Below are 22,998 nucleotides of genomic sequence, written 5' to 3' on the forward strand. Positions count from 1 at the left end.
AGTGTCACATTTCCTCTTTGGTCAACACTGAGAAGCTACCAGACTCAAGAACTTTTCACCTTGACGGGTAAGTAGGGACTGCTTAGTGTCTTCTCACAGCAAATAGAAAATAGAACATGTATAATTTGTGATGTGGGGTCTAAAACGTGTTTTGTCTCTGGAATTTTCAAGGAGACTCTCATTACATGCCCTATTTCTTTGTTTTTTGAAAGCTGCTCTACAGGCACCTATCTCTTTTCCATTTTTCCAACACTTCTCCTTGGTCAAGGAATATGTACGTTCTTATGTGATTGTGTGGAATATACTGAGATGCTTTAGTAGAGTCAAAGGAGATGGTGAGTTATGAATTAACAGAGTTAAAGTAAACTTAAGTGATAATCAAGAAGCAGAACCTGAAACAAACTTAGCCTGTAACTAATTGGTTATTAAAAATGAGGAAAATAGGGTCTGAAAAGATTAGCTAGCAAATTGACCAGTGTCATGACTTTTCACATGCCACATGCCTCACTGCCAAAATATATTAAATGCTAGGTTTGCCGTGGAAATATTTTAAGTTTTACGCTTGGTCCAAGTGAAGACATCTACAGGTCAGTGTGTTTAACCAGCTAATTCTGACTCACTGGGTGATGTCACCAAACCAAATTAGTGGGTAACAACCAGCATTTTTAAAGTAATGAGAAGGACTCTAATGATAAAATATCAGATAGTTCATGTAGTGAACACTGTTTTGCGAAATTTCGTTCAGTTTCTCTCTTCTTTTTTCTCTCTCTCCCTCTCAAGGAAAGTGCAATTTTTACTGTGGGTCATGTACAAAAATCTCTCCAAGTCTCCAAGATACCTCTGCTGTTCTCAAAAAATATTATCTCCTCTCTTATGTAAATGCTTTCATTAAACCGATTTCAAATGAGTCCTCAAACAGCTATTGCTGAAAGTATTCCAGTGTATTTGTATATCCCATTTTGTTTACCCAATTTTTGGTTGAGGGACACTTTGGTAGCTTCCATCTTTTGGAAATTGTGTTAAAAATCCCACTATGAACATCCATGTGCAAATATCTATTTGAGAACCTGCTTTCAATTCTTTGGGGTTATATACCCAGGGGTGGGATTGCCAGGCCATATGGTAATTCTGTACTTAGCTTTCTGAGGAAACAGCATGGTCTGTGTTAATACTACAGTCATAAAACTGTGCTTTCATCAACTGTAACAAATATTCCACTCCAATGCAAGGTGTTAATATTGGGGTGACATATGGGCATTTTAGTCATGATTGTTCTGTATGCTCACAATTTCTCTAAGAAAATAAATAAATTTACCCTCACCTGGATAATGTTTCTTTACAATATATTCTAAAGTAGGATTTTGTAGAGGAAGACAAACATGAATCATAAAGAAAGACAAAAGTTGAGAGGAAGATATGTAACCAGGAAGTGACTTATCACTTAGAGAATTTGATTTTCAATTATACAATATTGTCTACTGCAGCGGTCTCAAGAGAGTAGCACACTGGGTCTTTATTTAAGAAAAAAAATGGATTTGAAGGTCTTTGGAGAGTTTCTGTGCTCTCCACTTCTCCAAAGGTCATTATTGCCCATAAATGGCCTTGTTTATATAACATGTGTCACTCCTTGGAGTTATTGGCACATATGATCTTGGTGTGGCAGGTGTACATGGGCTTTGGAGTCAGGCAGATTTTGTCCAAATCATAGCTCTACATTTTGCTAGTAGTGTGACCCTGAGTAAATGATACATTCCTTCTGAACTTCTTTTTATCTGAAAAGTGCAGGAATAATGATAACATCTACATCATGGAGTGGTTGTGTATTTCCAATGAGGCAATAGGTTCAAAGCATTTAATAAGGTACTTGCCCCATAGAAGATACATAACAGTTTTTATTTGGTGGTAATGGAAGGGGTAAGAGTGGTTTTTTTTAGTAAAATTTGATTTGCATCCAAGCTTCCCATCATGACAAAGGTTTAGTCTGTTCAGGGTCTTCAGGAATCTAGGATTCCTCTGCAATGGGGCTTCTCAGACCACTATTTTATTACTGTAGGGGCTTCACAGGACCCTTGTAAATTCTCTTCATCACTCAGTAAAGGATGTCATCATTAGGCAAAACCGTGGTTATAACTGGAGTCATGGAAGGGACATGAGCAATTTACATGGCCACCGTCACAGCCATCATCACCACCACCACCACCACCATCACCATCAGCACCACTGCCAACCCTGCCATCACCATCACCATCACCATCACCACCATCACCATTCCTACTTCGATGACCACCATCACTCTCGTTGCCTTCATAAGCACTGCCTCCACCTTCACCACCATAAATATCAATCAGCATGACCACCATCAGTGCCACCATTACCATCACCGCAGTGACCATCATTCATCAATTCCTGTCTTTACCACATTTAACCTTATTAATCACTTGCCCTGTGCCAGGCATGTGCTCCATGCTATGGAATGCCTTTAGTGAAACAGCACGTGTTGCAATGAACTATGTATCTTTCTATTCTCCGTTTTGTGAATGAGAAATCTGACACTTAAAGTCACCACCTCAGGGCCACTCAGCAATTGAATTATGGTGCTCTTTAGCTGCATTATGGCCATCTCCTAATTGTGGGTGAGGCACTAAGGGAAATTTACCCCACAGGCACACAGGCAGACCCAGAATAATTCCACACTCTGAGATCAAAGCAGAACACATATCTCAATAGAACATAATGGAGAAGGAATGAAACTGCTAATAGAAATAAGTTTTTTGACAGTTTGCTTTCTACTAAAATATTATTGTTGTTTTATTACTAAATGTTTACAAAATTTATCATTACTGTTAAACAAAAGAAACTTAAAAATCATGCATAATGCCATTCCAAATTAACATTTATAATTCCTTTAAATATGATATTATGTATTTACTCTATAACTTGATTTTATTCCTAATGCTATATCACAATAGTTCTTTCTATGTTATTTCCCCCTACATTATTTTTTTAGAATATTGGTTTATTTTCATTACACATACCTAAATGTTGGTTTTATTCCCATCTACATTTATTTTCTTATTTTTTATTTTTTAATTCATTTTTTTAAATATTACATTCAAAAAATATGAGGTCCCCATGCACTGCCCACCCACCCACACCACCACTCCCCCCACAGCAACACTCTCCCCCATCATCATGACACAATCATTCATTTGGTGAATACATCTCTGAGCATCGCTACACCTCATGGTCAATGGTCCACATCATAACCCACACTCTCCCACATTCCATCCAGTGGGCCATGGGAGGATCTACAATGTCTGGTAATTGTCCCTGCAGCACCACCTAGGACAACTCCAAGTCCCGAAAACGCCTCCACATCTCATCTCTTCCTCCCATTCCCTACACCCAGCAGCCACCATGGCCACTTTCTCCACACCAATGCCACATTTTCTTCAATTACTAACCACAATAGTTCATGAACAGAATATCAGTAAGTCTACTCTAATCCTTACTGTATTCCTCCATCCTGTGGACCTTGGATTGGTTGCGTCCATTCCACATATATGTCAAGAGGGGGCTTAGATTCCACATGGATGCTGGATGCAATCCTCCTGCTTTCAGTTGTAGGCACTCTTGGCTCCATGGTGTGGTGGTTGACATTCTTCAACTCCGTGTCAGCTGAGTGGGGTAAGTCCAATAAACCAGAGTGTAGGAGCTGAAGTCTGTCGAAGCTCAGGGTCTGGCTATCATATTGTTAGTCCAGAGATTCAGATCCCCTAGATATATCTTAAACCCCAGCACCAACTACAGTTCTGGTAAAGTAACAGGAAAGGCTTGTGAAAGAGATCACATCTGAGTCCAGCTCCATCACACAGAAACACCAACTCCAAAGAAGGGCCAACTGGCATGGCAGTAAAGTCCATCTGCCATGACTATATAAAACCCTTGGGTCTCTGTAGCCCTCACAAGAACCAATACTTGGGGTTGTATCTACTTTATCTGTCTCTGAGACACTGCTCAGGTGTGCATAAGGGCAACCTCTCTGATAACCTCCAGGGTCTTTTGTAGAAACTCATAGCCATATAAACTCACTTGTCCTTTCCATTTCCCCCTTGATTTAGTTCAGAAAGCATTCTTAACTCCTGTTATTATATGTAGACAGGGATATTCTGCTGGTCCGAGTTGAACCTTTTATTCAAGGTCATTTTCTAGTTACGTCATCAGCTGGTACTTTGTCATGATCCCTCTGTGCCAGGGAGGCTCATCTCCGGGAGTCATGTCCCATGCTGGGGGAAAGGCAATGCATTTACATGCTGAGTTTCACTTCAAGACTGGCCACATTTGAGCAACACGGAGGCTCTCAGGAGGGAACTCTTAGGCACACTGCTGCTCTAGGCCTTGTTCTTATTTCAGGTGCACAGGCTCACAAGCATAGTCATTAGTATCAGGAGCTCACTGTTGGACCCTCATTTCTTCCTGGTCCTTGCCGTTGCACCCAGGGGACTGCCCCTGCTCCCTTAAGGACCACGACAGAGCCCCCCCAGCCAGGAACCCAGCACCCCCCAAGTTGTTGTTTTTAATTGTTTCCACTATGAATATATCCAAACATTTCCATGCACCCCAAGCACATGCCCTGTATAACTCCATGTCGACCATATGTGCCATGTCAATAACATCCCACACCAGTATTCCTCCACTGCCATTGTTGAACCACTCTGTGATCCAAAACTTCCTGAAAAGTGAAGCCCAATATAATGCCAGGTTACCTTACTAGTAAAATGGAATATAGCTATGAGTTTAAAGGTTAGATATAGAATACATATTCATTTGGAAAAATTCTACATCCTATCTTTTTCTTTTCTTTTTTCTAATTATTAAGCTTATCTTTACAAGAGTCTTAGGTCACAGTAATTCACATATACAATATACAGTACTCCCACATATCCAATATAAAACCTTTTCCCTTCCACAGCAATAATCTTTTAACATATTCATACCATATTAACTTAAACTTATGTACAGATATTGAGACAATAGCTTTCAAACAAGGTAACATTTGTGTTTACATTGTGGTTTATACTTTAGGCTATACAATTTTCTAAATTTTTAGTTATCCTATGTTTTACATTATGATTTACATTATTAGCCTATCGGCCCCTATATATTTTTGGTGTAATATTACATGTTTATATCCATCCTTGCGTACTCTTGTGAAACACTTCTATTGCCCTCACAGTTACATCGGTTCCATCTATTCAATACCTATTCCCCCTCCCCTTAGGGCCCACAGTGATAGTCAATCTTCATTTCTTGAAGAGCCATGTTTAGACATACTTGCAACAGTGTTGAGGGCTTGACTTGCTCAACTGTCCTAATGCCCGGGGAGTCACCATTTCTCTTGAGAGATACAGTTCCCTCTATTTGATGGCATCAGTCCTCCCCAGTATGTGGGTATAACTTCACTCTCATTATATGGGTCTCTATCCAATAATAGAACCCATTCTGGCAAAATGAGCATTCACATATTCCCTAGGAGTCTGTCCTACATCAGATTATCCCCTTTAAGTATCTTAAACGGATAAATTTCTTAATTATATTTTGAAAAGGTTTTCTCAGCATTATACTCTCAACGAACTCCTGACAGTATCCTATGTTTGTATGTTGCCCAACCTCCCCACAATTTCTTGGGCAATATTACCCATCTGCCCATCCCTAGCCCCCCTCAAGCCCACAAAGCCCCACCCAAAGGTAACCCTATGCCCCCATTTTATCCCTTCCTTATACACATACTTACCTCCAGCTTATCATAGATTTCACCCATGTAGATGTCAGCTTATATCCTTCCTTTACCCCCCGATTTCCTGTAAGCTTATCTTCCAGTCTCTAGCTCTCTGAGGCAGCTTATTTCATATCACTGAGGTCATGTAGTATTTGTCCTTCAATGTCTGGGTTGCTTCACTCAACATAAGGTTCTGAAGATTCATCCATGTTATCACGTGTGTTTGTAGTGTATTTGTTCTTAAAGCCGAGTAGTATTCCATTATATGTATATACCACATTTTATTTTATTTTATTTATTTATTTATTTTTAAAGATTTATTTATTTATTTAATTTCCCCCCCTCCCCTGGTTGTCTGTTCTTGGTGTCTATTTGCTGCGTCTTGTTTCTTTGTCCGCTTCTGTTGTCGTCAGCGGCATGGGAAGTGTGGGCGGTGCCATTCCTGGGCAGGCTGCTCTTTCTTTTCATGCTGGGCGGCTCTCCTCACGAGTGCACTCCTCGCGCGTGGGGCTCCCCCACGCGGGGGACACCCTTGCGTGGCACGGCACTCCTTGCGCGCATCAGCACTGCGCATGGCCAGCTCCACACGGGTCAAGGAGGCCCGGGGTTTGAACCGCGGACCTCCCATATGGTAGACGGACGCCCTAACCACTGGGCCAAAGTCCGTTTCCCTGTTTCTTAATTAATGGCTTATAACCAGAATGTCCCCAATGCTTTCTTTTTATTTCTATTTTTTAAAGCATGATAAATGCAGTTAAACTTTAACAGAATAAATAGACAGATATTTAGCAAATATATATAGATTTTTTGTACTTAATTTAATTTTTAATTATCTTTTTAAAAAAGTTAATAAATCACACAAAATAACAATTAGGGTTGTTCTGACTAATCCTAGTATTACCAGATTTTATCTAGGTTCTTTGACTATGCTGCACAATTTTCAAGAGCACATCGTGTGAGTTAGGCCAGTCATCTCTTCAGTATGGAGGGATGAGAAATGGGAGAAAATAACAGATCAAGGGTTCCAGGTAGTGAAGAAAATGTTGAGAAGTGATAAAGTGGACTGATTTACAGACTACAATTCCTCATTATAGATGATAAATACCCAGGTTTTACTTGCATGGCCACATGGCAGAGGAAAAATGGCAAGAGGGTGCACAGACGGCAGGAATGGGTCCAGAGGCCATAGAATGCGAGAGCAAGAGCGCTCATTCAGGCCTCGCTGTCTGCTTCCACTAACCCCCAATTTCCTGTAAGCCTATCATCCAGTCTCTAGCTCTCTGAGGCAGCTTGGTTTAATTATTCATATCATTGAGGTCATGTGGTATTTGTCCTTCAATGCCTGGGTTGCTTCACTAAACATAAGGTTCTCAATATTCATCCATGTTATCACATGTGTTTGTAGTGTATTTGTTCTTAAAGCCGAGTAGTATTCCATTGTATGTATATACCACATTTTATTGATCCATTCATCTGTTGATGGGCATTTGGGTTGATTCCAACTTTTGACAATAGTGAACACTGCTGCCATGAACATTGGTGTGCATATATCTGTTTGTGTCCTTGTTTTCAGTTCTGCTGGGTATATACCCAGCAGTGGAATTGCTGGGTCATATGGCAAATCTATGGCTAGTTTTTTGAGAAACCGCCAAACTGTTCTCCAGAGTAGTTGGATCCTTCTGCATTCCCACCAGCAGTGGATGAGTGTTCCCATTTCTCCACATCCTCTCCAGCATTTGTATTCTTCTGTTTTTTTTTTTCATAGCTGCCAATCTTACAGGAGTAAGATGGTATCTCATTGTAGTTTTGATTTGCATTTCCCTGATAGCTAAAGATTGGAGCATTTTTTCATGTGCTTTTTAGCCATTTGTATTTCTTCTTTGGAGAAGTGTCTGTTTAGATCTTTTTCCAATTTTTAAATGGGTTGTTTATCTTTTTATTTTCAAGATATAGGAGTTCTTTATATATGCAAGTTATAAGTCTCTTATCTGATATATGGTTACCAAATATTGTCTCCCATTGTGTAGGCTCTCTTTTTCCTTTCTTGACAAACTCCTTTGAGGTGCAGAAGGCTTTAATTTTGAGGAAGTCCCAGTTATCTATTTGTTCTTTTGCTCCTCGTGCTTTTGGTGTGAAGTTCATGAAACCATTTCCTATTACAAGGTCTTGTAGATGTTTCCCTGCACTGCTTTGCAAAGTCTTTATGGTCTTGGCTCTTATATTTAGATATCTGATCCATCTGCAGTTGATCTTTGTATAAGGTGTGAGATGATAATCCTCTTTCATTCTTTTACATATGGATATCCAGTTCTCCAGGCACCATTTGTTGAATAGGACATTCTCTCCCAGTTGAGAGGGTTTGGTGGCTTTATCAAATATTATATGGCTATATATATGAGGATCTATATCAGAACTGTCAATTCGATTCGATTGGTCTGTGTGTCTCTCCTTATGCCAATACCATGCTGTTTTCACTATTGTAGCTTTGTAGTATGTTTTGAAGTCAGGAAGTGTGATTCCTCCAATTTCATTTTTCTTTTTCAATATGTCTTTGGCTATTCAGGGCCTCATTCCTTTCCAAATAAATTTCATAGATAGTTTTTGTAGTCTTTAAAGAATGCTGTGTTGATTTTTATTGGGATTGCATTGAATGTGTAGATCAGTTTTTTTTTTTTTAATTTTTTTATTTTTTATTGACTTTGTAATAATATTACATTAAAAATATATATGTGAGGTCCCATTCAACCCCACCCCCCCACCCCCCCTCTCCCCCCCCCCCAACAACACTCGTTCCCATCATCATGACACATCCATTGGATTTGGTAAGTACATCTTTGGGCACCTCTGCACCTCATATACATTGGTTCACATCATGGCCCATACTCTCCTCTATTCCATCATGTAGGCCCTGTGAGGATTTACAATGTCCGGTGATTACCTCTGAAGCACCATCCAGGGCAGCTCCATGTCCCGAAGACGCCTCCACCTCTCATCTCTTCCTGCCTTTCCCCATACCCTTTGTCCATTATGTCCACTTTTCCCAATCCAATGCCACCTCTTCTATGTGGACACTGGATTGGTTGTGTCTATTGCACCTTTATGTCAAGAGGAGGCTCAGATTCCACCTGGATGCTGGATGCAATCCTCCCATTTTCAGTTGTAATCACTCTAGGCTCCATGGTGTGGTGGTTGTCCTTCTTCAACTCCATCTTAGCTGAGTGTGGTAAGTCCAATAAATCAGATTGTAGGTGCTGGAGTCTGTTGAGGCTCAGGATCTGGCTATCATATTGTCAGTCCAGAGATTCAAATCCCCTAAATATATCTTAAACCCCAACATTAACTGCACCTCCAGCACATTAGCATGAAAGTCTTATGAAGGGAGATCCCATCTGAGTCCAGATTCATCACACATAAACACCATTTCCAAAGAGGGGCCATCTGCCCTGGTAGTTAACCCCATCGGCCATGACCATAACTCCCATGGGTCTCTTTAGCCCTCAAAGGAACCAATATCTGGGGGTTGTATCTGCTTTATCTGTCTCTCTGACTCTGCTCAGTTGTGCATGAGGGCAAACCTTCTGCCAGCCTCCAGACTCTTTTTTAGAAACTCGTAGCCATATAAACTCATTTCTCTTTTCCATTTCCCCCTTACTTTAGGTCAAACAGCATTTTAAAGTCATGGTATTTTATGTAGACATGGATATTCTGCTGATCCGCATTGAACCTTCCGTATAAGGTCATTTTCCAGTTGCATCATCAGTTGGTAGTTGATAGTGGTCCCTCGTTGCCAGGGAGGCTCATCCCCGGGTGTCATGTCCCACGCTGGGGGGAAGGCATTGCATTTACATGCTGAGTTTGGCTTCGAGACTGGCCACATTTGAGTAACATGAAGGCTGACAGAAGGAAATTCCCAGGCACAAAGTTGCTCTAGGCCTTGTTATTATTTTGGGTTTATCAGCTCACAAGCATAGTCATTAGTATCAGGGGCTCACTGTTGAACCCTCACTCCCTCCCGGTCCCCACCACTGTACCTGGGAGACTGTCGCTGCTCCCTTAGGGACCACGACAGAGCACCACTGGCCGGGAACCCAGTACCCCCCCTACTGTGGTTTTTAATTGTTGCCACTATGAGTATATCCAAACATTACCATGCACCCTGGACATATGTTGTAGATCAGTTTTGGTAGTATAGACATCTTAATAATATTTTGTCTTCCCATCCATGAACAGGAAATATTCTTCCATTTATTTAGGTCTTCTTTGATTTCCTTGAGCAGTGTTGTGTAGTTCTCTGTGTATGAGTTTTTTTACATATTTAGTTAAATTTATTCCTAGGTATTTGATTTTTTTATTGACTATTGTAAATGGTATCTGTTTCTTGATTTCCTCCTGATCTTGCTCATTATTGGTGTACAGAAATGCTACTGATTTTTGCACATTGATCTTATAACCTTCGACTTTACTAAACTCATTTATGAGTTCTAGAAGTTTTGTTGTAGACCTCTCAGGGTTTTCTATGTATAGGATCATGTACTCTGCAAATAATGAAATTTTGACTTCTTCCTTTTCAATTTGAATGCCTTTTATATCTGGTTCTTGCCTCAGTACTCGAGCAAGTACTTCTAAGACAATGTTAAATAGAGGGGGAAAGAGTGGGCATCCTTGTCTTTTTCCTGATCTTGCAAGGGTTTTAGAATTTCACCATTGTAAACAATGTTGACTCTGGGTTTTTCATATATACTCTTTATCATGTTCAAAAAATTTCCTTGTATTCCAATCTTTTGGAGTGTTTTTATCAAGAAAGGGTGCTGAATTTTGTCAAATGCTTTTTCTGCATCTATAGATATAATCGTGTGATTTTCTTCCTTCAGTCTGTTTATATGGTGTATTACATTGATTGATTTTCTTATGTTGAACCATCCTTGCATACCTGGAATGAATCCCACTTGGTCATGGTGTATAATTCGTTTAATGTGTTGTTGAATACAGTTAGCAAGTATTTTGTTAAGTATTTTTGTGTCTAGGTTCATTAGAGAAATTGGTCTGTAATTTTCCTTTCTTGTGGTATCTTTGTTTGTCTTTGGTACTAGGGTAATGTTGACATCATAGAATGAGTTAGGTAGTGTTCCTTCTGTTTTGATTTTTTGGAAGATTTTCAGGAGGATTGGTGTTAGTTCTTTCCAGAATGTTTTGTAGAATTCACCTGTGAAGCCATCTGGCCCTAGGCTCTTCTTAGTTGGGAGGTTTTTAATGACTGATTTTATCTCTTTACTTGTGATTGGTTTGCTGAGATCATCAATTTCTTCTTTCATCAATATAGGCTGCTTATATGTTTCTAGGAATTTGTCCATAACCTCTGAATTGTCATTTTTGTTGGAGTATAGTTTTTCAAAGTATCCTCTTATGGTAGTCTTTATTTCTGTGGGGTCAGTGGTGATATCTCCTTTCTCATTTCTTATTTTGCATATTTGCATCTTCCCTCTTTATTTCTTTGTTAGTCTAGGTAAGGGTTTGTTAATTTTATTGATCTTCTCAAAGAACCAGCTCTTGGTTTTATCTTTTCAAGTGCTTTCTTATTTTTATTTCATTTAGTTCTACTCTTATATTTGTTCTTTCTTTCTTTCTTCTTTCTGTTGGATTACCTTGCTGTTTTTTTACTAATTACTCCAAATGTGCAGTTAGTTCTTCAATTTTTGCTCTTTCTTCTTTTTTGATTATGAATTTATGGCTATAAATTTCCCACTCAGTACTGCTTTTGCTGCATCCCATAAGTTTTGGTATGTTGTGTTATCATTATCATTTGTTTCAAGGTAGTTATTGATTTCTTTTGAGATTTCCTCTTTGACCCACTGTTTTTCTAAAAGTGTGCTGTTTAATTTCCATATCTTGGTGTGAAATCTGGGCCTCTGGCCCTTGAAGATTTCCAGCTTCACTCCACTGTGGTCAGAGAAATTATTTTGTATGATTTCGATCTTTCTGAGTTCATTAAGTCTTTCTTTGTGGCCTAGCATATGGTCTATCTTGGAGAATGATCCATGTGCGCTTGAGAAAAATGTATATCCTGCTGTATTCAGGTGTAATGATCTGTATATGTCTATTAGATCCAATTCCTCTAATATACTGTTCAAATATTTTGTTTCTTTAGTGATTCTCTTTTGAGGTGGTCTGTCGAAAGTTGATAGTGGTGTATTAAAATCTCCAACTATAATGGTAGAGGCATCTATTCTTTCACTTAGTTTTTCCAGTGTTTGCCTCATGTATTTGGAGGCGCCCTTGTTAGGAGTATAAATATTTATGATTGTTCGTTCTTCTTGAAAGATTGTCCCTTTCACTAATACGTAGTATCCTTCTTTGTCTCTCACAATTGTTTTGCATTTAAAGTCTATTTTGTCTGATAGTAATATAGCTATTCCTGTCATTTTTTGTTTATTGTTTGCTTGTAAGATTGTTTTCCAATCATTCACTTTCAGCCTCCATGAATCTCTGGGTCTAAGGTGTGTTTCTTGTAGACAGCATATAGATGGGTGATATTTCCTTATCCAATGTCCCAGTCTGAATCTTTTGATAGGTGAGTTTACTCTGTTGACATTCAGTGTTATTACTTTCATGGAATTATTTATGTTAGCCATATTTTGATTGAACTTGTGTTTGTCATATTTGTTTGTTTTCTTCTTTTTTTGTTTTTTTTTTGTTGTTGTTGTTATTGTTCCTCTTACACTGTCCTCCAACTCTGCCTTTCCTGTTTTTTCCTTTCCTCCTGCAGAACTCCCTTTAGTATTTCTTGAAGGGGAGGTTTCTTGTTGGCATATTCTTTCAATTTCTGTTTATCTGTGAATATTTTGAACTCTCCATCATTTTTGAATGCTAGTTTAGCTGGATAGAGTATTCTTGGTTGGAAATTTTTTCTTTTAGTACCTTGACTAAATCATACCACTGCCTTCTTGCCTCCATGGTTTCAGATGAGAAATCACCACTTAATCTTATGGAACTTCCCTTGTATGTGATGGTTTTCTTTTCTCTTGCTCCTTTTAGAATTTTCTCTTTGTCTTGAGCGTTGGGTAATTTGACAAGTATATGTCTTGGACTGGGCCTGTTGGGGTTTATGATGTTTGGCATGCATTGTACTTCCTGGATATGTACATCTGTCTCTCCCAGTAAATTTGGGAAGTTTTCAGCCATTATTTCCTGGAACACCCCTTCTGACCCCTTTCCCTTCTCTTCTCCTTCTGGGATGCCTATAATACATATGTTTGTGAGTTTTGCATTGTCATTCAGGTCCCTAAGTCCTACCTGGATTTTTTCTATCTTTTTATCAATCAATTCTACTATCTGTTTGATTTCCGATGTACTGTCTTCTACATCACTAATTCTCTGCTCTGCCTCTTCTAATCTGCTGCTATTTGCTGCGAGTGTATTTTTGATTTCTTGAACTGTGGTGTTCATTCCCGTCATATCTGTTATCTTTTTGCGTATGTCTGCAATTTCCTCTCCAAGTGTTTTCTTCATATTGTTAAACTCTTCCTTTACTTTACTAAGTTGGTCTCTAATATATGTTCTGAGATCTTTAATTACTTGTCCAAAGTTCTGCTCCCCTTCCTGGTTTTTAGTTTGTTCATTGGATTCAACCATGTTTTCCTGATTGTTGGTTTGGTTTGTAGTTTTTTGTTGCTGTCTGGTCATCATTTTATCTTGACGGATTTAATCAGTTCCATAGCTTCTTTGTCTAGTCTTGCAGATTAATTAGTTGTTGTTCTTGTGTAAGTGTTATATCTTCTCTTTGTCACTTTGTTCTTCTTATTCTAATTTCTTGTTGCTGGCTGAGTTCACTTTAAAGGAAAATATTAGGGTAAGGAAAAGGCAATTGTGTAAGAAAGGAAAATATGTAAAGTAGTATTGGTAATAAATGTTAACAGAGCAACAATATGAAATCTGGGAGAGTGGATATTAGATTCATGTAAGTTGTATAGAGTTATAGCAGTAAGCAGAGTACCTATAATGAGATAGTCAACTGACTATGGGGAGGAATATAGTATGAATTAAAAAGTCAGTGTTTTAATGAGAGAGAGAAAGAGAAAAGAAAGACAATAGTATCAAGAGTGGATAAAAGGAGTAGGGTCGAGAAGGGTCGCCGTGGCGGGCGCCAGGGCCGCCTGCGGCTGAACTGGGTTTGCATTGGCTGGTGGCCATTATCACGGTGACTCCAGTATCACTTAATCTTGGTGTATGTGAAGATAACCCAAAGAGTTAAGGAAGTTGCTGAGAAGAGTGCACTTGTGATGTTCCAAGGAAAAGACTGAATGCTGAGGGCAAGTTCCAGTCCAAGAGTTTTTGATTTACCAAGAAGAAAGTGAACATCATGGATCAAAACAACAGCCTACCACCTTATGCTCAGGGCTTGGCCTCACCTCAGAGCGCCATGACTCCTGGAATCCCCATCTTCAGTCCAATGATGCCTTACAGCACAGGCCTGACCCCGCAGCCTATTCAGAACACCAACAGCCTGTCCATTTTGGAGGAGCAGCAAAGGCAGCAGCAGCAGCAGCAGCAACAGCAGCAACAACAGCAGCAGCAGCAGCAGCAGCAGCAACAACAGCAGCAGCAAGCAGCAGTGGTGGCCGCGGCAGCAGCAGTTCAGCAGTCCACATCTCAGCCAGCGACACAGGGGGCCTCTGGCCAAACCCCACAACTCTTCCATTCACAGACTCTTACCACTGCGCCTTTGCCAGGCACCACTCCCCTGTACCCCTCCCCCATGACGCCCATGACGCCCATCACTCCTGCCACTCCAGCATCGGAGAGCTCTGGAATTGTACCGCAGCTTCAAAACATTGTATCCACAGTGAATCTTGGTTGTAAACTTGACCTAAAGACTATTGCACTTCGAGCCCGAAATGCTGAATATAATCCCAAGCGGTTTGCTGCTGTAATCATGAGAATAAGAGAGCCGCGAACTACTGCACTGATATTCAGTTCTGGAAAAATGGTGTGCACAGGAGCTAAAAGTGAAGAACAGTCCAGACTAGCAGCAAGAAAATATGCCAGAGTTGTACAGAAGTTGGGTTTTCCAGCTAAATTCTTGGATTTCAAGATTCAGAATATGGTGGGGAGCTGTGATGTGAAATTTCCTATACGATTAGAAGGCCTGGTACTTACCCACCAACAGTTTAGTAGTTATGAGCCAGAGTTATTCCCTGGTTTAATCTACAGAATGATCAAGCCCAGAATTGTTCTCCTTATTTTTGTTTCTGGAAAAGTTGTATTAACAGGTGCTAAAGTCAGAGCAGAAATTTATGAAGCTTTTGAAAACATCTACCCTATTCTAAAAGGATTCAGAAAGACAACGTAATAGCTTTCAGAAACTCCTGCCTCCCCAACCCACTTGTTTTTTTTTTTTAAACAAAGCAGTTTTGGTACATGTAAATGGTGTTATTGTGAATGGCTCGGCAGTTCTTGAGAAGATGGACTTCAGTTGCAATTGCAGGACCAGGTGATGCTTTTCTGGCGCATATCCCATTTAGGGATGCTGGGAAAGGGTATTAATTCTGTACAGAGAACACCTGCCTGCTCGGCATTACTGTGAGTTGCTCGTATTGTGCTGCTATCTGGGCAGCGCTGCCCATTTATTTATATTTAGATTTTAAACACTGCTATTGACAAGTTGGTTTAAGGGACAAAACTTTTAAGTGTTAATGCCACCTCTGCAGTTGATTGGACTTTTTATTTTGTTTAATTTTCTCCCCTATAAACCAGTTTTTATATTTCTACCAGAAAAGTAAAAAAAATCTTTTTTAAAAGTGTTGTTTTTCTAATTTGTAACTCCTAGGGGTTATTTTTGTGCCAGACACATTCCGCCTTTTCAGTATTGCAGGACAGAATAGATGTATTAATGAAAACAAATGGCTATACATATTTTTCCTTCTTCGGAATACTCTGTACAATAAATGCTGTTTATAAAAGTGTTAGATTGTTGTTATAAATGATACCTTGTAAGAGTCATGTGGTCATACTGTTTTTTAAAAGTTGTATTTTAGATATAATGTCTGAAACCAAAAAAAAAAAAAAAAAGAGTGGATAAAAGATGGAAAACAAAACAAAGGTATTAGAAATTAAAAGGTAGACAATTTGGGGACCAAAGAAAGGGAGGTGGAATGTAGGAGAGAGAGTAGATGATGGAGGATAGCAAGATGTGGAGGAAAGGGGATAGTGTAGGTGGCCAAAATCAATTCACACAGAAATGAGGAAATGGAGGATGAGGAAACCCAGCAAATGTGAGGCGTTCCCTGCAACACCAATAGTATAATTAAGATAAAATAAAATAAGAAGAAAAAGAGAGAAAAGAAAAAGAAATAGAAAAAAAGGGGGGGGTGGGCAAAGAAAAGGGAGGGAAATAAGCAAGAAAAAGAAAAGAAGGTAGAAAAAAAATCCTAAATAAACGAAAAAGAACCTTGGGGGATACAATGGGAGAAAAGACTAGGAGATAATGCAATATTAGCAACCAAGACAATAAATTAAAAAAAAGAAAAAAGAGAAAAAGGAAAGAAAAGAAAAAAAAAAAACATAAACACCAAGGGCTAGGACAATCAAGGACCTCAGATGGCCCTCAGGGCATGGTGGATTCAGAGATGGGAAGTCTGTGATATTGCAGACTCAAGAGGTGTCAGTCTCTGGGGTGTGGGCCACCAGGGTTTAGGGGACACAGACCTGGGAACCATGAATCCAGTTAACAGGGAACCTCGGAGTACCACAGTGCAACACAGCCTTCAGGGTTCCCCCCAGCTGGGCGCCAGCCGTATGGGGGAGGTCACATCCACAAACTCTGACCTCTGTGTCAGAAACCCAAAATTTCCCCTCACAAAAATCTTTTCTGTCACTGTCTCACCAAGTCGACTTCAGGACACCTCCCGCCCTGCAAGCCCCCAAAACAGCCTGCTGTGGGTGCCTCTGTATTACAAACAATTCAAGGACCATTGCAGATCAGCTGCCAGCCCTAGGGGGAGGGGTTCTAGCCAGAAGCTCTGAGCTCCGTGTCAGAAACCCAAAATTCCACGTCTTGCAAAAATCTCCTCCTTCTCTGTCTCACCAAATCGGCTTCCAGACACCGCCCGCCCTGCAGGCCCCCGAAACAGCCTGCTGGTGATGCCTCTGTATTGCAAACAATTCAAGGACGCTGCAGATAGGCTGCCAGCCCTAGGGGGCAGGGCTCTAGCCGGAAGCTCTGATCTGCATGTCAGAAACCCAAAATTCCACATCTTGCAAAAATCTCCTCTGTCTCTGTCTCACCAAATTGGCTTCCAGACACCTCCTGCCCTGCAAGCCCCCGAATAGCCTGCTCAGGGCTTATGAATTCCCCATCACAGCAGAGCCTCCAGGAATCGCCTACACTATGCCACCCACCCCAGGGGGAAGCGTCCGGCGCACAGCCCCGATCTCCGTGAAAAAGACCCTAAATTCTACCATTTACACAAATCTTCTCTGTCACCATCCCACCAAATCGATGTCCAGACACCTCCTGTCCTGCAAAACCCCGAAACAGCCTGGTCTAGAAAAATTTCCAACCCTACTCAGCCACTTCTTTGCAGGAGAGACTGTAAGGTGCACTCACTCAGACACCATCTTGTCCCGCCCCTCCCCACCTACATTTAAAAAACTATTTTTTTCAAACTTTTTAGAGGTCTTTTATCTATAAGTGCCTTTCTTGTGACTGGCACCACAATTTGAGTGGCTTAACAGATTTGCAGAACTCATTAGGTTGTTAATTTTCACTAGAAGTTTTTTCCTGTACTCCAGTTATTCATTGACATAATTTTAGGAAAGTACCTTTTAAAAATTTAAATGATATCCACTGGAAAATTACTAGACAATTTTTAAAGTAGTTTTTGTAAAATACATTTACTTTTATTTTTTAGAGATGATTTATTTTTTGTTTTTTAGAGATGATTTATTTTTTGAATATAAAATTCATTTACTTGACTCCAAATTAAAAATGCATAAGAGGGCAAACTGTGGAAACTCTCCTTGCCCTGTTTCTCAGGCACTCAGTTCCTCTCTTCAAAGCCAACAGATTTTACCAACTTGTGAGGCAAATTCCTGAACTATTTTAGGCAAATAAAATACATTCATACCTACACATGTGCATTTGATTCATTTATATATATGTTTTTAAAATATGTGTGTGTTTGGTATTTGCATAAATATATATATGCACACATAAGCAATTCTGGATAGAATGTAACATTTCTATAAAATAGGAGATTTAATTTATGTAAATACATCATATTTCTAATTGCGTATATTATGGATGTATTTTCCTTATTATATCCCCTATGTTTTCATTTTTTATTAGAGTAGTTTTTAGGTTTACAGAAAAATCTTGTAGAATGTACAGAGTTGCAACATATACCAATGTGGCAGTTTGAGATTATTTTATAAATCCCCAAAAGAGAAAGGTTATGTTTGTAAACATATCACACACCTCTGGGTGTGCTACCCTTTGATTACATTGAATTCAGTTGAGAGGACTTTGATTAGATTTCCTGTTAAGATTGATGTAGGACTTTTTACTATTTTTAAATTATTTTTTAAAGATTTATTTTATTTATTTAGCCCCCAAAACCTCTTGTTTTCTGTGCTCACTGTCTGCTTTCTGTGTCCATTCACTGTGTGCTCTCTGTGTCTGTCTTCTTTTCTCATCTTCTCTTTTGGAGGTACCAGGAACTGATATTGGGACCTCTAACATGGGAGAGAGGCATTCAATCACTGAGCCACCTCAGCTCCATGGCTTGTTATTGTATCTTACTGTCTCTCTTCTTTTTTTATTTTGATGCATCAGCTTGCCTTATGGGTCGGCTTACCTTCACCAGGAGGCCCTGGGAAAATGAATCCGGGACCTCCCATATGGTAGATGGGAATCCAGTTGTTGAGCCATATCTTCTTCCAGTTTAGGGCTTTTTATTGAACCACATCAGTAAAGTGTGAATCAGGTTGAATCCCCACACCTTTGCTGGGTCTGATATAAATGGACTCACAGGACATACACAGAAGGAGAGAGCCCTGTCATTTTCATCCTGTGATGTGACAGACAGTAGAAGGCTCAAACAGCTGAGGCTGTAGGGAGAGATGAGCCATTTGCCTGAGGCTTATCCCTGAAATTAGGAAGAGTGGAACAGCAAATACTGATATAATATGTTCAAAGAGATAAACCCTAGGCCAGCTTGCAGCTGAATTTAGGAAGAAAGCAGAGCAGCTGAGCCTGAGAGAGGAAGCCCTGAGGGGCAGAGACCAGGCTGAGATCACCTGCCATCTTGTTTCAACATGAGGCAGCTGACTTTGTGAGAAAGCACCACTTATGTTGCCTTAAGTTGAACTTTTCATAGCCTTGGAACTGTACACTTTTAACCCAAATAAGCCTCCTTTAAAAAAGCCAAAACATTTCTGTTACTTTGCATCAGCAGCCCTTTGGCAAACTAAATCAATCATACTCTCACACCCACAGTTTCTCTATTATTAACATTTTTGCATTAGTGTGATACTTTTTTTACAGTTGATGAAATATTATTAAAATTATACTATTACTATAGTCTCACACACTACCACTGCTTGGTATGTATGTATGTTGTAGCAGTTGATATTACTTATGAATTCCAAAAAAAGATACTGATTATGTTTGTAAACTAGTCTGTTCCTCTGGGCGTGATACCCTTTGATTGTATTAAATTAAAAAGTTTTAAATTTACTTGATTAAATCAAGATTCAGGCTTTGATTCAACCATGTCAGTAGAGTGTAACTTGGGGTTCAGTCCCCACCGCCTTTGTGGGTTGTATAAATGTACAAACACAGAAGAAGACACACAGAGAAAGAGAGACAGCACCACAGACATGGCAAAGTAGAGAACTTTGATCTGGCCCTGGGAAGAGATGAGCCATTCACCTGATAGTTTGCAGTGCTGAAAAAGCCCAGAAAGAGACAAGCCCTATGCCAACCTGTAGCTGAGAGAGAGAGAGGAAGGTGAACCCTCACAGAGATTGGAAGTCATCTTGCTTCAACACTGGGCCTAGAGACTTTGGTGAGGAAAGTACTTCTTATGGTACCTTGAGTTGGACTTTTTAGGGTCTTCTAACTCTTCTGGTACTTGCAACAGCATCCCTTTGGCTGACTAATACATATGTATATATGTATGCATGTATGTATGTATATGTATTTAAAAGTATACCACAAATATCGTATTTTTTCCCACTCCCCACTTGATTAAGGAAATTTTCAAACATATACACATGTGAAGAAATAGCATAGTGAACTCCCAATGACCTGTCACCCCTCTTCAACAATGATCAACTCCAGGCCAGCTTGTTTCATCTGTTCTCCCACCCTCTCCCCAAACCACTCCCCTCTCCCCAATTAATTTTAAGTAAATCCTTGTCATCACATTATTTCACCTGCAAAATTTTTAACTGTGTCTCTAAAATATTGGGACACTTTTAAACATAACCACTTTATCATACAAATGGCCTCCCTTGGAACAGACACCTAAATTGACAAGTGAGGAAACTGAGAGTGAATTATTGAATGTATGAAAAACTACCCACCATTCCTTAATGTCATCAAATGTCCAGTCTTATAACCTTTATAAAAACTGTTTGTTTAGATTGAGATCTACTAACACATTGCAACTGGTTGATATGTTTCTAAGTCTCTTTTAATTTATCCCCCCAGAAACTACCCTTCCTTTCATAGTTTTTCTCCCGATTTTATGAAGAAACTGGGAAGATTGTCATGTGAAGTTTCCTACAGTCTGGATTTGCTGATTGCAATAGAATAGTATTTTAAATCTCAAGAGATTCCATCAGACCTACGCATTGTTTCTTATTTGTTGGGTGTTATTGTATCCCATAAAGAATTCAGTTATGCAATCCAATGTCCACATAGAAAAGGTGGCATTGGATTGGGAAAAGTGGACATGGTGGCTGATGGCTATGGGGAAAGGCAGGAAGAGATGAGAGGTGGAGGCATCTTTGGGACATGGAGCTGCCCTGGATGGTGCTTCAGGGGCAATCACCGGACATTGTAAATCCTCACAGGGCCCACTGGATGGAATGGGGGAGAGTATGGGCCATGATGTTGACCATTGACCATGAGGTGCAGAGATGCCCAAAGATGTACTTACCAAATGCAATGTATGTGTCATGATGATGGGAATGAGTGTTGCTGGGGGGGGAGGGGGGAGAGGTGGGGTGGGGATGGTGGGGTTGAATGGGACCTCATGACCTCATATATATATATATATTTTAATGTAATATTATTACAAAGTCAATTAAAAAAAGAAAAAAAAGATACAGAATATCTAAAATAAAATCAGTCCAACTGTTGACTGTCTTTATTAAAAAAAAAAAAAGAATTCAGTTATGATCATCCTTGAAGGATTCTTTCTTTGAGATTATTTCCCTGAAGTTCAATTGTTGGGTTGAGAGATATGCAGAAATAAGGGGTTTTGATAAACACCAGCCACATAACTTCTGAACATTGTGACCATAAGCTACACACTGTGACCATCAGAAGTGGTTTTCATGGGGCTTGCTCATTACAGGAGCTTTGTCACATCATTCCTGAGAAAGTTTCTTGGATTGTTGCAGCTGGTACCTTGCTGTTATGGGAATCAGGTGCCTGATCCTCTTCTCAGGTGAGTGCAACAAAGAATTCCCCTTGTTTCATTTCATGCCACTGCATCCTAACTTAAGTGGACATTTTTTCCCGAAATGACCTTGTCACCTGCACCCTTAGAAACTTTCATACTGAACTTCTTAAATTGAACTTCTCCAAAGCAGACCCTGTGATAAAAACATGAGTATAAGCAGTTTATTTGGGATGTGATCCCAGGAAGTACAAATGAGGGAGTAGGGGATGTGAGACAGGAATGGAAGAGTCAATGAAGTGTGGGCTAATGAGAGGTTACCTCTATGGGTCATTAGTGGTCAACCCTGCTGGGGATCCTCCAAAAAATAATCTGACATGAACCTCAAAAGGCAAGGAAGCTGGATTATTTATCCTCCACTCCTGTGATAGATGGAATCACACCCTCCATAAAGACACATTCAAGTCATAACCTGATCTTGTGAATGTGAACTCATTTGTAAATAGGATATTCAAAGATGTTATTGGTTAGGGTGAGGCCAGACTAAATCAAGGCAGTCCTTAATTCAATACGACTGGGGTACTTATAAGCAGAGGGAGCTTGGGCATAGTGAGAAGTCAGATGGAGAGAGCGAACTATGTGGCAGGGCAGAGACTGTAGTATGGGTTGCAATTAAGCCACTGCCAGAAGGCTGCAGAAGTTAGAGAAAGCACAATCCAAAGATGTGTTACAGTAAATTCCTGTTGTTTAAGTCAATCAGCCTGTGGTACATGTTAGAGCAGCCCTGGCAAACAGAGACATCCCTCATTCCTCACTGCTTGACACTGTCATTGTAACAACGAGATATTTCTGACCTGCTCTCCCCAAGAGCTGCAGAAAATGTCTGACAGAGAGATGCAGGAAGTTATCTGCATGTGTACGAAACCTCTCAGGGGTAGGATCACGGGCCACTGCAAGTATCTGCTACACTGACTGACCATCAAGAGTGTCCATGGATGGAATGCCATGGCTCAATATGTTTCAACTACCTGGACCAAGACAGCCTTCCACAGGGTTTTAGGGTTTTGGAGGTAATAAAAAGACCAAAGTATCAGTTAGGTACGGTTTAAGGCTAGAAGGTTGGTTAGGAGATTTTTACAGGTGTGTGATGCCCAATACATTATGTAACAGTTGGGCAAACATTTTCTATAAATGGACAGATAGTTAATATTTTTCTTCTTGTTCACCATATGGTCTTTGCTGCAATCACTCCTCTTTGTTGCTGTAGCATGAAAGCAACCATAAACCAGAGGTAAATGAATAGGCATGGCTGTGCTGATAAAACTGTATAGACACAGAAATGGGAATTTCATGTACTTTTACTGTGTCATGAAATATTATACTTCTTTTCATTTCTTTGAATCACTTTCAAATGTTCAGATCATTCTTGGCTCCTGGGCCATACAAAGACAGTTACTGTGACAGAGTTTTCTGGAGGGTCATAATTTGCCTACTCCTGCTCTATGGGAATCATATTTCTGTCTGTGATAAAAACATTCTTAGAGAAATTGCTTATAGTCAAGTGTTTTTGAATTACAAAATGACAATTTCATA

The 22,998-nt window shown here is 39.8% G+C and overlaps 2 protein-coding genes across 2 annotated transcripts in view; both read left to right on the plus strand.

Annotated features, from left to right (window-relative positions):
• LOC101422167 (adhesion G protein-coupled receptor E1-like) overlaps positions 1 to 22,998 on the plus strand; it is a 67,721-nt gene continuing 44,723 nt past the window's right edge. Inside the window, exons 1-2 of the mRNA XM_058281975.2 lie at positions 1 to 67; positions 21,361 to 21,453. Of these exons, the coding sequence (XP_058137958.1) occupies positions 21,423 to 21,453 (31 nt within the window). The 5' untranslated portion in view covers positions 1 to 67; positions 21,361 to 21,422. The remainder of the gene's footprint in view (positions 68 to 21,360; positions 21,454 to 22,998) is intronic.
• On the plus strand, positions 13,872 to 15,738 carry LOC101422608 (TATA-box-binding protein-like). The gene has a single exon (XM_012525585.4). The coding sequence runs from the start codon at positions 14,136 to 14,138 to the stop codon at positions 15,123 to 15,125; it is 990 nt and encodes a 329-aa protein (XP_012381039.2). The 5' UTR covers positions 13,872 to 14,135; the 3' UTR covers positions 15,126 to 15,738.

The sequence above is a fragment of the Dasypus novemcinctus genome, chromosome 19 (genome assembly GCF_030445035.2).
Source record: "Dasypus novemcinctus isolate mDasNov1 chromosome 19, mDasNov1.1.hap2, whole genome shotgun sequence".
Classification (NCBI taxonomy): Eukaryota; Metazoa; Chordata; class Mammalia; order Cingulata; family Dasypodidae; genus Dasypus; species Dasypus novemcinctus.